The 13,698-nt window shown below is 41.1% G+C and overlaps 1 protein-coding gene across 1 annotated transcript; it reads right to left on the bottom strand.

Moving 5' to 3' along the window:
* Positions 1-9,251: 9,251 nt before the first annotated feature.
* On the bottom strand, positions 9,252-12,665 carry pou3f2b (POU class 3 homeobox 2b). Its single transcript, XM_061718207.1, has one exon. It carries the CDS (start codon positions 12,568-12,570, stop codon positions 11,389-11,391), a length of 1,182 nt encoding a protein of 393 aa, XP_061574191.1. The 5' UTR covers positions 12,571-12,665; the 3' UTR covers positions 9,252-11,388.
* Positions 12,666-13,698: the final 1,033 nt, after the last annotated feature.

The raw sequence follows: 13,698 nt of genomic DNA, 5'->3' as shown, positions 1-13,698 counted from the left end.
AGAAACATTTTTAATTGGAATGAAGTATGTTGCTTTAAATACTGTATAGATGAATCTTATTCTGAAGGCATCCAGCCCATTTCATTTCATCAAATGGACAAAGACAAAAGGGATTTCTTTTGCATACGGTGTTTAATGTAAAATGTCATCCTTTAATGTAAACGTTACAAGTGAATTTACGTTGCTACAAATAGTAGATTTGCACACAAAGATGTCATGATGAAAAAACATCCCATCAGTTTTTCTTGCACGAGATGCTCTGATGGTACATCTTTATGAGAAAAATGTGCAGACTTGTAGAAGTTGAAAGCATTTTTTATTTTTTTTATTTTTGTACATGCACTATGAAATGATAAGTATAAATCCATCTACATATAAGGTTTAAAAGCCAAACATCTCCAATCACATCCATGAACAAGCTGATCGTTTCTGCTCAGTCATCAAGTCACATGTTTAGCACAACAAATTATTTTCAAACTTTTTTTATTAATGCGATTTGATTATGTGTCTCTACAAAGACGTCAGATGAATGTTACAAAATGTGTGATGTTTTAGGACTCCACCCCCCAAAAGTGATTGCCATGAACAATAGTTGTCAGAAATAGGATTCTTTCTTTCTTTTATTATTTTCCCCCTAAACGTTAGCGCTTTTGTACTGCAGGTGTAGTATTTTGATGAAAGCATGTCACAGATATTCAGTTGAGACTTCAGGAAATGTAACTATTGAAACAAAGATCATATTATGTTTACTTTCACAGTTAAGTTGGAATAGTCTGACTGTAAAATGCTTTTTGCTCTGTCATTTATCCAGAGATTTCTGTCACATCTGAACAGAGTTGAGACTGAAATGAAGTTTCAATGACAAGAAGGAGCCCTGTGATTTAAAGTGAGGATGGTATTTATTAAAATGAGACAATAAGATGTACATATGACCTCAGTATCTGTCCTCAAGCTCAGGGGTTACACACATACACACCATATATATGTATGTATGCGTGTGTGTAATATATATATATATATACACACACACATATACATATATATTAGTATAACTATTATTATTATCAATATTTAAGTTTTTGTAAAACATTGTACTGTAGCGACCAGCACAAAGGACATTTTTACTTAAAGTAACACCAGAATGTTTGATGTTCATACAAACATGCGACACAGAACAACAGCCAGCTCCAATGTAAGTCGTTTAAAAAAAACAAAAAACTTACTGGTTGAATGTTGCATTAATTGTATGATTGTGAAAAATATATTGCTGTTGCTGGTTATTTATTTTTTTGTGACCTGTGAAGCTACAACTGCAGAGTGACTGGGAAGCATTTTCTTCTTTTTTTTTTTTTTTTTGTTGAGAAAGCTTGACATTTCCTTTAAAATGCATGCTACTAGTACTTATTTGTGCCTTATGCTGCTGTTTGAATGTGATTTGATGTCCATGTGGTGTAGATTTGTAGTGAGGTGCTTTGCTTTTACGCCCTGCTAGAAATACAGGAGAACCTGCTCATGAGGTTCACAGCTGGATTTGACCAGTTTCTTTGCCATATATATGGTTATATCAGCCATGTGAATTAATATGCAAAATATTTATTTTTACTCTCCTGTGTGATGTACCAATGGATGCAGAAACAATATTTAATCCCTTTTCTTTCTTATTATTGCAATTTTGAGTTGCTATGCTGGTTTGATGTCCTCATATATTTGTTTTAAATCCAACTCCAACTATACAAATATAAGTAGAATTAACTGTTTTCAGTCATTTTAAAACACAGAGGAATGGTAATGGGAGTGGTTGTGGTTTACCTGCTTCCAGTTTTTGTTCTGAACCTGTAGTACTGGTCACCCCAAAGTTAATCTGCCACCAATCTTCCAATTTAGGTGTTTGATCTAAAACCTAGAAAGAATTATTTGATTGAACCCTGAATTTTTTATTTATTTTTTTTCTCATGATCTTACTCTTGAGTTTGGTTTTGTGGTGTAGTAACTGTATGGCATTTTTACTGAAATTACACATAAAGGTGATCTTATGATAGATCTCTGACTAGATGCATTACACTGTTGGACGTACCCAAATCTAGGAAGGGATTTTTGGCGCATCTAAATTTAATTTCCCCGAAAAAAAGACTTACGGTAAAAGCAGAGACCTCTGAAAACGTGATCGATGTACATCAAATCCCGAACATTCATTTACTCAGACTAACTAATGATGAGTTCATATGTCCAACGAAGCAGCTTGGTCCTAAACTTTTTTTTTTTTGTAATCACCATGCTCCCTGTCCTCTCGTCCAGACGCGAGTTGAACCTTTGTACCATGCGGTGGTGGAAACTCCTGCAATGAATGCCACTGTCATGTGAAAGGATTGCTCCAATGTCATGTTGAAACTGAATGCTTCATGTTCACCAGGTTTTAAATAAACTCAAGGCTGATGGCTGATGCGGTGTGGCTTCTTTAATCCTCGCCGTCTTGTTTGGATCACATATAGGGACACAGATGTTACACAGGCATCTTTAATGTGGAGCAAATGCAGCACTCTTGCACATATTCCCATTTTCCCTTGCTCTCCAGCTTCAGTGAGCAGCACACCATCACCGCCAAAACAAAAGTAAATCGTGTCACTGTTGCATGCTGGGGCTGCACAATCGGAGCTGCGTGATTGGGAGAGAAGAAGACTCAGCTGTTGAACTGATAACTAGCCATTAATCACAAAGAGTGACTGGATAGTTGTTGCGGAATGATCCTTTTCTTTTTTTGCTTAAACCCTCTGCCATTTTACAGTCTATTAATACAACAGGGAGAAGTGACATTAGCTTGTCTTCTTAACGGCCTTTTAATGAATTGTTTATGCCTGGTTTAATGATGTATATTGTGGCCCTGTAATGTGCTCTAATGATGGAGAGTGAGGCGGCCTCGGCTGAGGTATTAATTTGGACTGCCTCCCTGGTGATTATTCCTCAGCCACTAACACCATCGCCGTGGTCGCCTCTCCTCTCCCCGTGTGTGCGAGATGCAGACGTGATTCATGGAGGCTTCACCGCTCTGCTCCACGGCTTGATTTCTCGCTCCTGTATGAGACTGATTTATCCAACAGGGGATCCAGAGCAATTAGTTCAGCTTTTTATTTGTCTTTCAAGAGCTCAGATGTAGCTTGATGAATCTTGAGCAGGGATGTACGGATGTTAGTGCGTTTCCTGATTGGTACTAAAGCCAGCATTTACATGTACAGCTGCAAGAACAAGCCCTTTGGAAGTACTGTTTTTTTCTGGACTATAAGCCGCTACTTTTTTCATAGGTTTTGAACAATGCGGCTTATACAAAGGTGCAGCTATTCTGTGGATTTTTCTTCCACCGCTCGGGGCGCTCTAACCGGAATTAGAATCAAAACTAAGACAAAATAAATGCAAAGAAGAATACACTACTTCTTCTTTACCAGATAGAAGTAGAAGCAGATTTCAAAAAGATAAATAGATAAATAAATACCGGTTATTTTCTCTTGGTTCTGTCCCGTTTTAATTAGCAAAGTTGCTGCCGTGTTAAATGACACTGTTAGGAAAGGATCTATTTAGGTACATACATGTACATTTTTTACAGTTCAAAATCCTTCTAAACATGTAGTAAATATCTAATCTAACAACATAAATATCTGCGGCTTGCATATGTTTTTTTTAAAATAGAGCAGATGCGGCTTATGTGCAGGTGCGGCTTGTATATCTTTTTTTTTTTATTGTTTTTTTAAAAAATAGAGCGGGTGCAGCTTATATCCAGGTGCGGCTTATAGTCCAGAAAATACGGTATTTGGTTTTACTGCATTAGTAAAAGGTGATCTGATCTTCATCAGCACAATAACGGACACAATGTGTTTAAGCTTATAATACACAATTACAATTTGTGTGTCTTTATTGATCACACCTATGTTTCCAGAACTGCTTCAGCTCAGACACGTTTGTTGGATGTCTGGTGTGAACGGCTATCTTTAGGCCATCCCACGCTATCTCCGTGGTTTTCAGGTCTTGGCTTAAAAACAACAAATTCCATCCGGTTCAATTACTTTTTCCTGCCAATGTAAACCGGGGAAGGATCGTGTCACGCATGTGTTTTGTGGCAGAACACCCGTGTGGTGTCTGTGGGAAGGGTGGTCTTTGTAGTGCTGTTGTTCTGCTCATCTCCTTGAGCCCTCCCTCACATACCCATCATTATGTGGCTTGGTGCTTCTTCTCTGGTTTCCCAGCTCAGACTCTTAATACTGCAGACATTCCTGACAGCCTAAAGCTTATCTCTTTTTTTTTTTTTTTTTCTACCCAATATATTTTATTTGATATGATATCGAGAATGTCAGCACTCACTTTCTTAAATCCACTTAAGCAGTAAAATCCATAGGCGGCATTACATTTTGTCCGTGTCTAAATCCGTGCGGATGGGAGTTTTGTTTTGTACATGCTGTTGTCCGACGGCGATACCCCTCAGTAATTACTGCAAACAAGCGACACCACACAGTTGGCTCAGAGGCCTGCTCCGATGCTTCTCAGAAAAATAAACATTGTTTCTCAAGATGAAGGTTTGCTTGTCTCAGAGAACCCATTTAATCTGGTGACAACAGTTATTAATGTTTGCTCTTTTCTAGAAAATAACTTAACTCGCAGGAGAAGTCCCTTAAACCAATGCGTCTCGTGGCCCTTTGACATGAGTCTTCAGGAACAAGTACTTTTCTTTCTACTATAGTTTCCTTTTTTTTTTAAGAGCATTAATTTTATTTTATCCCCCCCCCCCCCCCCCCCATCCTTCAAATCACACATAACCTTTGTTCAAAGCCCTTTGTGTCAGAAGAAAAAGACACCTTGTCTTCTTTTTTTTACCAGGAAACAATCCGGCAGCTTTTCCTCGAACTCTGATCCGGTGTTACAGATAACTAAGAAAGCTTCATAAGCATACGCGGGTTATTACAAAAGGCTATTGCCTGCATGCACTGCCTTCAAAGTAACCCAGTGTATTGTGTTTTCATGTTAAACTGTCAGTTTAAATTTCATTTGAAGTGATATTGGATTCCTTGTAGGAAGCGTGGTCGAGCTGCGGCAGGTTTGCCATCCCTATCAGCAAAAACCACCCAAAGTCACTTCGCTGTCTCTTGCAACAACTGTGCATGGCTTTATGATGCTATATCAACAATAATGAAGCCAGCTCGCAGAGGCCACTAAGAGATTCAAGACTTTGTGCTGCTTTTTAGTTGAGAGAACAGAGCGAGAGATGTAAACGTCTGTAACATCAGAGTTTTCATGTCGCTGCTTAAGCGATAATTACACTGCTGATAGATTGGTAAGTGAATTAAGATTATAATGAGCCTTTATAAATACAAAGTTCTTGGTGTCCTTCATTTTCATATGTTCTGTCTTTGTTTTTCAGTCTTTATGCATGTAAAAACAAATTAATTTGAATGTGCTTATCAGATTGAAAGAGGTGTTGGAGCCCCAGATGTAAGGATTTGGGGTCAGCTGGACCCCAAAACACATTTTGATCAGGAACGGTTTTGACAGTTATTGTCACCAGAGGTGAAAGTCCCAACTTTACACTTTACCTGGCAATCTTGTGGTGCCGTTGCCCTCCGTGTTCCCCCTCAGAGAAGGTCTGGCATGGATACGAGGCCTCGCTGAGAGACGAGCACGAGTCACAAACAGGCCCGGCAATTATAATCCCAATAATTACGCACTGAAGGAAAGACACGATTCGCCCCACTGATCGGCAAAGTTCATGTGAAGTTATAATTAAACAATAACTCGTTTACAAATGAACGCACGCACGCATTTCTGTGCTTAAGTGTGCAAAGTGTAATTAGCTGCGATGCATCTGAGTGAGACTAAACAACAACAATGTCAAATGGTGGAATTAAACCCAGCTCTCGAGCTTGTACTTTGTGTTGTGCGTGCGCGAGTGTGTGTGTGTGTGTGGTGGAGCGGTGGGGGTCGTGGTGAGAGCAATGACAGACAGGAGTACAGATTGGATGAGTGATTGATACACATATCTGATTCATCTTCACATCTTCTTCCAGACGTGGACATGTTGTTTCACTTTGTTTACAGACGAGACGTTAAACTCACCTGAGGAGTGAGTGAAGCGAGTCACAACAAAACATCTCACAAACGATAAGAAATCAAAGAAATGGTACTGGAACACGATGTCTTGCAAATGAGGAATTTGTCATTTGTTCCCCGACCAAAACCTGATTTCAAACAGCGAAATGAAATAATGAAATCAGGCTTCTCAGACTTGGTTTTAGTCAGCTTGTATAGACTTCCTGTGGTACCTTTGTGACGAGGAGCCCACATCTGCACAGCTGTGATTTTTAGCTTTATAAAAGGTCACACAAACAGAATATGGGTTAGAATAATAGTGTTGTTTTAGGAAAGTGGAATAATATTACTGTACATTCATCTGGATCTGGTTTGTTGTGTGTCCCAAGAACCAGAACCAAGCAAGGTGAGGCAGCGATCAGTTATTCTGCTCCTCACCGGTGGAACAAACTTCCTGTAGACCTGAGGTCTGCTCCAACTGTCAGCTCCTTTAAATCAGGCCTAAAAACATTACTGTTTACTGAAGCTACTCTTGAATTAAAAACTTACCTGCTGTACTCTATTGCCCTTATTTTTAACAACTTGTGCTTTTTATAATTTTACCTCTTTTATTATCATTTTATTTGTTATTTAAGCATGCTCTTAAATTAAATAATGATGTGTACATGCGGTAGTCTATGCCCTTACTTTTACCTCTTTTCTTATCATTTTATTTCATTTTATTTGTTATATACTGTTTAATTATGTCTTGCCGCCTTTAATGTTGATGTAAAGCACTTTGAATTACCTTGTCTTGAATTGTGCTATACAAATTTTAATTTTTGTGTATTCAAATGAAATTCTGAAATGAACCCCCCCCCCCCCCCCCCCCCCCCTCATTTGGAGAGACCATCAACAGTTTGAATATGTATGTGCTATCACAGTGTTTATTTATAAGAAAACATAAATATATGAACATTTTCAAACAATCCCTTAATTATAACTGAGTCTGTGAGTTTAAACCACCAGACATACTTGTTTTAGATCAATTTGATATGGTTACTTTGATCTGTCTACATTCAGGCTAAATATTTCTGCCCTAAATCTGAGTAAACCACGGATCCCTGAGCCTGTGGCCCCAGCTCATGTGATGCTGCTGTGATGTAAATAGTAACGTGGATCCATCCATCAGTCTCTGCTGACTGACACGCAGGAGGCCGCCCGTCCTCCTGCTGCCGCCAGATGGCGCTAGAGCACCGACTATCCTCCCTCTCCTCTCCCCCTCATCAGTTCAGTCACCACGGCCGCTTTTTTATCGCCCCCCCATCCCTCCTCCTCCTTCCCCAGGAGCCTAATGGGAAATTTCAAGTCACCTAAATAAAAAGGAAGGTGTAATTAACGCGACGCGCTATTAATTGCATCTGCTAGAGAGCGGATGAAGGGCGCGAGGACTTCTTTTTACCCCCCCTCTTCTCTCTTATTATAAAGCTCCACTACACAGTCTATTTGTGAGATTAGAGACAGCGAGAAGATTTACGCGTTTCCGGGTGTTGTTCCATGTCAGGCGTCCAAACGGCAGGTCAGCGGCGGGTGTGATGATGAGGAGGATGATGGTGACCTCCTCACACTGGTCACATCATCGCCTGCAGGGCCTGCACTCATTAACCTTATTGTTGGGGACGCTGGGCTCCTCCATATCGGGGTTTGAAGACACAAACACAGCTTTTAATGACTACCTGTTTAATACTAGTGAGCACTGTTGTCAAAATCTTTCAAACAGAAAATAAAGTATCCAGCAGACAAGGCTGGACAGGCCTCACAATGTTCAGTGGACGAAGGTAAGGAGAAGCCTATAATAATAATAATAAAAAAAACAACACAAAATAATAATAAAAAATAAATGAATTAATAAAAGTAGCTTCTTTGGTCCAAGGCACTAATGGATCGGCTATTAATTCCCATTATTTTATTCATTTATCCCCTCAAAGTCAGGTATGGTGATGTTTTTCTGGTGAATTCACAGACAAATGAGTGTTTTCTGAGATTTTTAAGGAGGAATGGCAACTTTTCATCTGGGCTATATATATATATTTTTTTTAAACAAATAGGCTTCACAGCTTCCTGTAAATATATGTCAGACCCCACTGCAGGAAGCTGAACAAGCTGGAGCTACATTTACACAGAGGCATTATTTCATTTTGTTGTAACTGGTTCATCTGAGAGTGTTTGTTTATTTATTTTTTTATTATATTAAAAAAAATGTTATCGTGGTTTTTGTTGAATCTTTTGGATATTATGTATTGTTTTAGAAAACAGAGCCTGGAGCTGGACCTGATCATTAAAGGGAATGAACCTTCAGGGTCACCATTGACTGCATTGGAAGTATTTGAAAATAATTTAAATAATTTTTGTTCTTAATATAATTTCCTTCTTTTTTTAGGTTGAGATGTTTATTTCAGCCTTCATTTCAAAGTGCTTCATCTGGCTAGCTCAAGAAAACAATGCAATTCCTCTCAAGTCAGTCAATCAATCAATCAATCAATCATTTAAAATAAAATGAAAATAAAATAGAAACGTTTTTGTATTAATCAGTATCAAAGAAATAAGACTAGCAGTAAACAACCGCCAAAATGCAAATTAATTTTGGTTGAGATTCCAAATACAGTATGTGAGAGCATCCTGTTCATAGCCAAAATATGAGACCCCATTCAGACCCCTTTGGTCCTCGTTGGGAACCCCAGACTGGAAGCTGCTCCCAGTCAGTCCATTTAAAAGCAGCCCTGAGGCAGAAACAACACATCATCAGCTCACAATCTTCCATTTATCAAGTCTGATTTCCTTGCAGCCATTAATTCTACTCAAATAAATGGGTTTAAAGCTGGAAGCTTATTTTTAACACCACAGCTGTCAGACAGATGGGGGACTCATTGTGTTGGGAATCAGATTTTGCTTGGTTTCATACATACATGTAAAAAAATAGATATAAAAAACCATGTGCCCATATATATATATATATATATATATATATATATATATATATATATATATATATATATATATATATATATATATATATATATATATATATATATATATATATATATACACACTCATGCACACACATACATACAGATTGAGTATTTTTTTTTAAACAAACAAACATTTAGACTGGACGTTTGTAAAAAGCTGTTTAATATCAACCCCGTTATTGAAAAATGTGCAAGTCCGTTGTTCATGTGGTCAAGTGATGAAACCCTGCAGGCGTTTATCACCTCTGCTTAAATCTACCCCAAGTTCATCCAGTGAAGATGACAAAGCCTACACCCGCCCCCGAAACATAAACAGGCAATTAACAAAAAAAAAGAAAAGAAAAAGAAAAAAAAACAGAGCTGGATTGCTACAAGTCTACATCCCACAACTTGAACTTCCAGTAAATTCTCATCGAGTCATTAAAGCTACCGAGGAAAATTTTAGAGATGATGGTCGTTTTCTTTGTAAGAGAAACATAAAGCAGAAGGGGGACGTGGGGACGGAGGGAAAGAAACAAATCCCTGGATATGTATCTTTGCATAAAACAAAAAGAAAGCTACTGTGCTGATAAAACACGTACAGCTTATGTACATCTAGCTGTGACTCTCCAAGCTGTGGCAATCCCGCTGCAGCGAAATAAAACATATCTCGCTTTCCCTTTTCTCCCTACAACACAAAAGCCTCCCTCGGTCTCATTTCACATATATTTATATCTTCTCGCCCTTTGTCCCATCTATAAAAATCATTACAGAATAAATTACAATCTCATCAAGAAAACCCTGGAAATAAAATAACATTTTCTACGAGCAACTTCCCTCCACAATAAAGCAACACGGATGAAGTAAAATGGCTGAAATTAAAAGCAACGACGAGATAATAATAATAATGATAATAATAATAATGATAATTAATGATAATGATAATTATAATAATAACATGAATAATAATAATTTTGATCTGATGCTGTTATTTTTGGGAACGTAACTTAAATGTTTTTCAGAAAAAAAGAATATAAAGGCCGTATCATTATTATTATTTCTCGCAACAAAAACATTAATCAATAGACATTTCTGGATATTTCTGGATAATTCTCTACATCATCAATTGGTCTGAAATGAGTCTTTAAAGCAGCCGTTTTTGTTTGGGAAAACAATCGTTTCAGGGCAGACGCTGGAAGGATAAAAAAAAGTCGAAATTTTAGACAAATTCAACTGATTTGAATATGAGGAAAAGAAATGAAGAAAAAAAAAACGCTGCAGAAAAAAATTCCCCTCATTGCAACAAAAGCACATAAATACAACGCAATGGGCCGGATAATCGTGGAGGCTGGATTCAGAAACATAACCTGCTTATTGTAGAAAACACCAGTCCAAAAGAAAACAAAAAGTGCTCCAGTGAAGATAGCAAATTAAAAAGAAGTATGAATGAGTGACTTTTCAAATTATACAGTATTTACACAAGTGGATCCAAAATGTTCTGAGGGAGCTGCTGCCATCTTATTTTGTAGAGACAATCTCGAGCCCATCTTTGTTGTGGGAAAGTGCCATGTAGTCCAATCAGTCGGCGCGGATCCCTCCTGGAGCAGGAGATCATTATTAAACTGCTGCTGTGTGAAAAATAGACTTTCTGTTTATGGAGCAGCGGATTTATCAACCACGCGCTTCACGTGTAATAATAATAATAATAATGATGATAATAATAATAATGATAATAATAATAATAGTTCATAAATAAAGGCCATCAGTCCTCAGAGGATAACAGGACCGGAGGGCCTGGACCAGACTAACGGGACTGAGCCGCTGCTCGGCCGGACTGGACGGGGCTCCAGCCTCGCTCTGGTCCCCACTGACACTCACTCATCCATCACCGCTGGACATCAACTCTAACGCCTTTTTTTGTTGCGACAAAATAAAATAAAACAAAATCAAAATGTTGGATTTGATATAAAAGTGGCGAATTGACACCTTACTTCCCCTAACGCTCTTCTTTTCCACGTCAAGTGTAATTTCAGCACACAATAGGGGGGCTACACCTTAAAACCGCGTCGACTGGAGAGGGGGTATAGGGGGGGGGTCACAGTGCTGGGCTTGTATCCTCGGAGAACACAAACAGGCTTCTGTTCCTTCAGAAAAATGTCCCGTACTCCCCTTTCCTCATGTTCCGTTTATTCGGATATTCACTGCAGATGTTGCGTTAGTACTCACTGCAATCTATTATACATAAAACACTCACTAGATCTGTGTCTCATAGTCCAGTGATTTATATATAACCTTGGGGATAAATAAAGGAGGATAAGCCAGGCGGCATGGGGTTTCACTGGACCGGCGTCTGGACCCCGTGGTGCGGCGGCGTGTCCCCGTACACGTCCTCCCCGCCCGGCAGCGCTCCTCCGGGGGGCGTCATGCGCTTCTCCTTCTGTCTCCTGTTACAAAACCAAACCCGCACCACTTCTTTTTCCAGGTGTAGACTGTCCGCCAGGCCGATTATTTCCGACGCCGCCGGCTTAGGGCACTTCAAAAAATGGCTCTCCAGAGCTCCCTTTACGCTCACCTCGATGGAGGTCCGTTTTTTCCGTTTCCTCCCCTGCGCCGCTATCTTGTCCAGGCTGGTGGGGCTGCCCGACGTGGAGTCCGCCTCCTCCAGCCACTTGTTCAACAGAGGCTTCAGCTTGCACATGTTCTTGAAGCTGAGCTGCAGGGCCTCGAACCTGCATATCGTGGTCTGGGAAAAGACATTTCCGTACAGGGTCCCCAGGGCGAGCCCCACGTCCGCCTGCGTGAAGCCCAGCTTGATCCGGCGCTGCTTGAACTGCTTGGCGAACTGCTCCAGGTCGTCGGAGGTCGGCGTGTCCTCGTCCGAGTGGTCGTGGTGGTGGCTCTGTCCGCGGTGCTGGTGCTGCTGCTGGTGCTGCTGGGTCTGCGCCGGGTGTCCGTGCTCGCTCAGGTGCGGGCTGTGGTGCTCCTCGTCCCGCTGCAGGCTGCTGTGGTGGTGCTGCAGCCCCCCCGGCCCCCCCGGCCCGCCGGCCAGCAGCCCGTTCACGCCGACGAAGCCCGGCTGCGAGTAGACGAGGCTCTGGCCGTTGATGTGCGCCGTGGTCGTCCTCCACGCCCGCGCGTCGTGGTGGTTCCCGTGCGTCTGGTGCACCTGCAGGTGCGGCGGCGGCCGCGGCTGGTGCTGCTGCTGCTGCTGCTGCAGGTTGTTGCTGGAGCTGTGCATGCTGTCGTCCCTGGCGCCCTGCACGGAGGGCTTGATGTCCTGCTCCGCGGCCAGCGCGCTGGTCGCCCACGGGGCCGCGTCTCCGTGCTGGGACAGCGCCGTGATCCACTGGTGCGCGTGGCTGAGCGTGTGGCTGTTGCTTTGCAGCGGGTAGTCGCCCTGCAACAGGCTCTGCGCGTCCCGGTACGCCGTGGCTTGCTGCATGCTGCCGGGCTCCGAGTGCACGATGGATGCGCTGGAGGTGAGGATGCTGTAGTGGTTAGACGCTGCGGTCGCCATGACTCCCGGAGCCGGACTGGTCGCTCTGGTTAAAGGAACCTCGCATTTGACAGAGCCGCTCCTGCCACATAGGCGGCTCCCAGGCGCTCTGCCAAGTGGACGGCCGAGGTGCACCTGGACTCCGCCTCGCATCCGCCTCCCATTGGACGGGGGGAGATGATGGACGTGGTTGCCAGGGGCAACGGCGCGGCGATTGGCTGCGCGGGAGCCTCCACAAACACTACCCTCTCTGCAGGAGAGGTGCGAGTTGAGGCTTTTGCTGGAAGCGGATAGCTGGAGTGCAGCACGGGGAGAAGGAGCACCGGGATCAGCAGTTCAACTGTAAGATACAGTTGATTTACTTTACTAATCAGGTTTGATCCAGACTCAGACTGCAGTTAGTCAAGTTCCAGCTGAGGATTTCCCTTTCTGTTGTTATGGATAAAGAGCAGTTTATTTGGCTTGAACTTACATTTTTTGGGGTTATTGTTAACTGAAGTTGCACATTAAATGTGTTTACTGGAAATATGTGTGCACCAGCCTGATTGGATTAGACATTTCATTTGTGTTAGTGGAACAAAGACAGCGAGGTTGCAGATTTCACAGTGGCATATTCATGTGATCCGCTTGTATATGATAGGTAAACAGCCTGATATCTGAAAGAAACCCTGGCTTAATGTTTTTAGTGCTGCAGTAGTCTATTTCTTTGTAAATGCATCCATCTTAATACCGCTATATTGTTTTTGCAATGTTGCCTATTAATGAATGAAAGAAAACATGAATGTACAGCATCAATTCTCACTGGGATCATTACATACCACAAATATGTACTGTATATACAATTATTCTCTTAAATTAATATCCAAATAAAAGTAGTAATGAAATTACATCTCATATATTCACGATGCCAATCAATAAATCTATAATGTATAATATTTCTTGATTGAAATAGCTGATAAAGGGAAAAAGCCTATAGCACATGCAAGTTGAAATGGGTTATTACAGAGGGGTTTATATATATATATATATATATATAGCATCATTAGATTAAAAACGAACTGGAACAGACACTTTTATTTCACGTAGACATACAATACGTATTCAAAAGTTTCTTTTAAAATTTGTGATCCCTTACCGACTTGTGGAATC

Source organism: Cololabis saira, chromosome 3 (assembly GCF_033807715.1).
Source record: "Cololabis saira isolate AMF1-May2022 chromosome 3, fColSai1.1, whole genome shotgun sequence".
Taxonomy (NCBI): domain Eukaryota; kingdom Metazoa; phylum Chordata; class Actinopteri; order Beloniformes; family Belonidae; genus Cololabis; species Cololabis saira.
Note: the sequence above shows the minus strand (reverse complement) of the source record. Positions and strands in the feature narration are given on the sequence as shown.

Coding starts and splice junctions, on each gene's coding strand:
- pou3f2b (XM_061718207.1), bottom strand. CDS start 12,570: ATGGCGACCGCAGCGTCTAACCACTACAGCATCCTCACCTCCAGCGCA.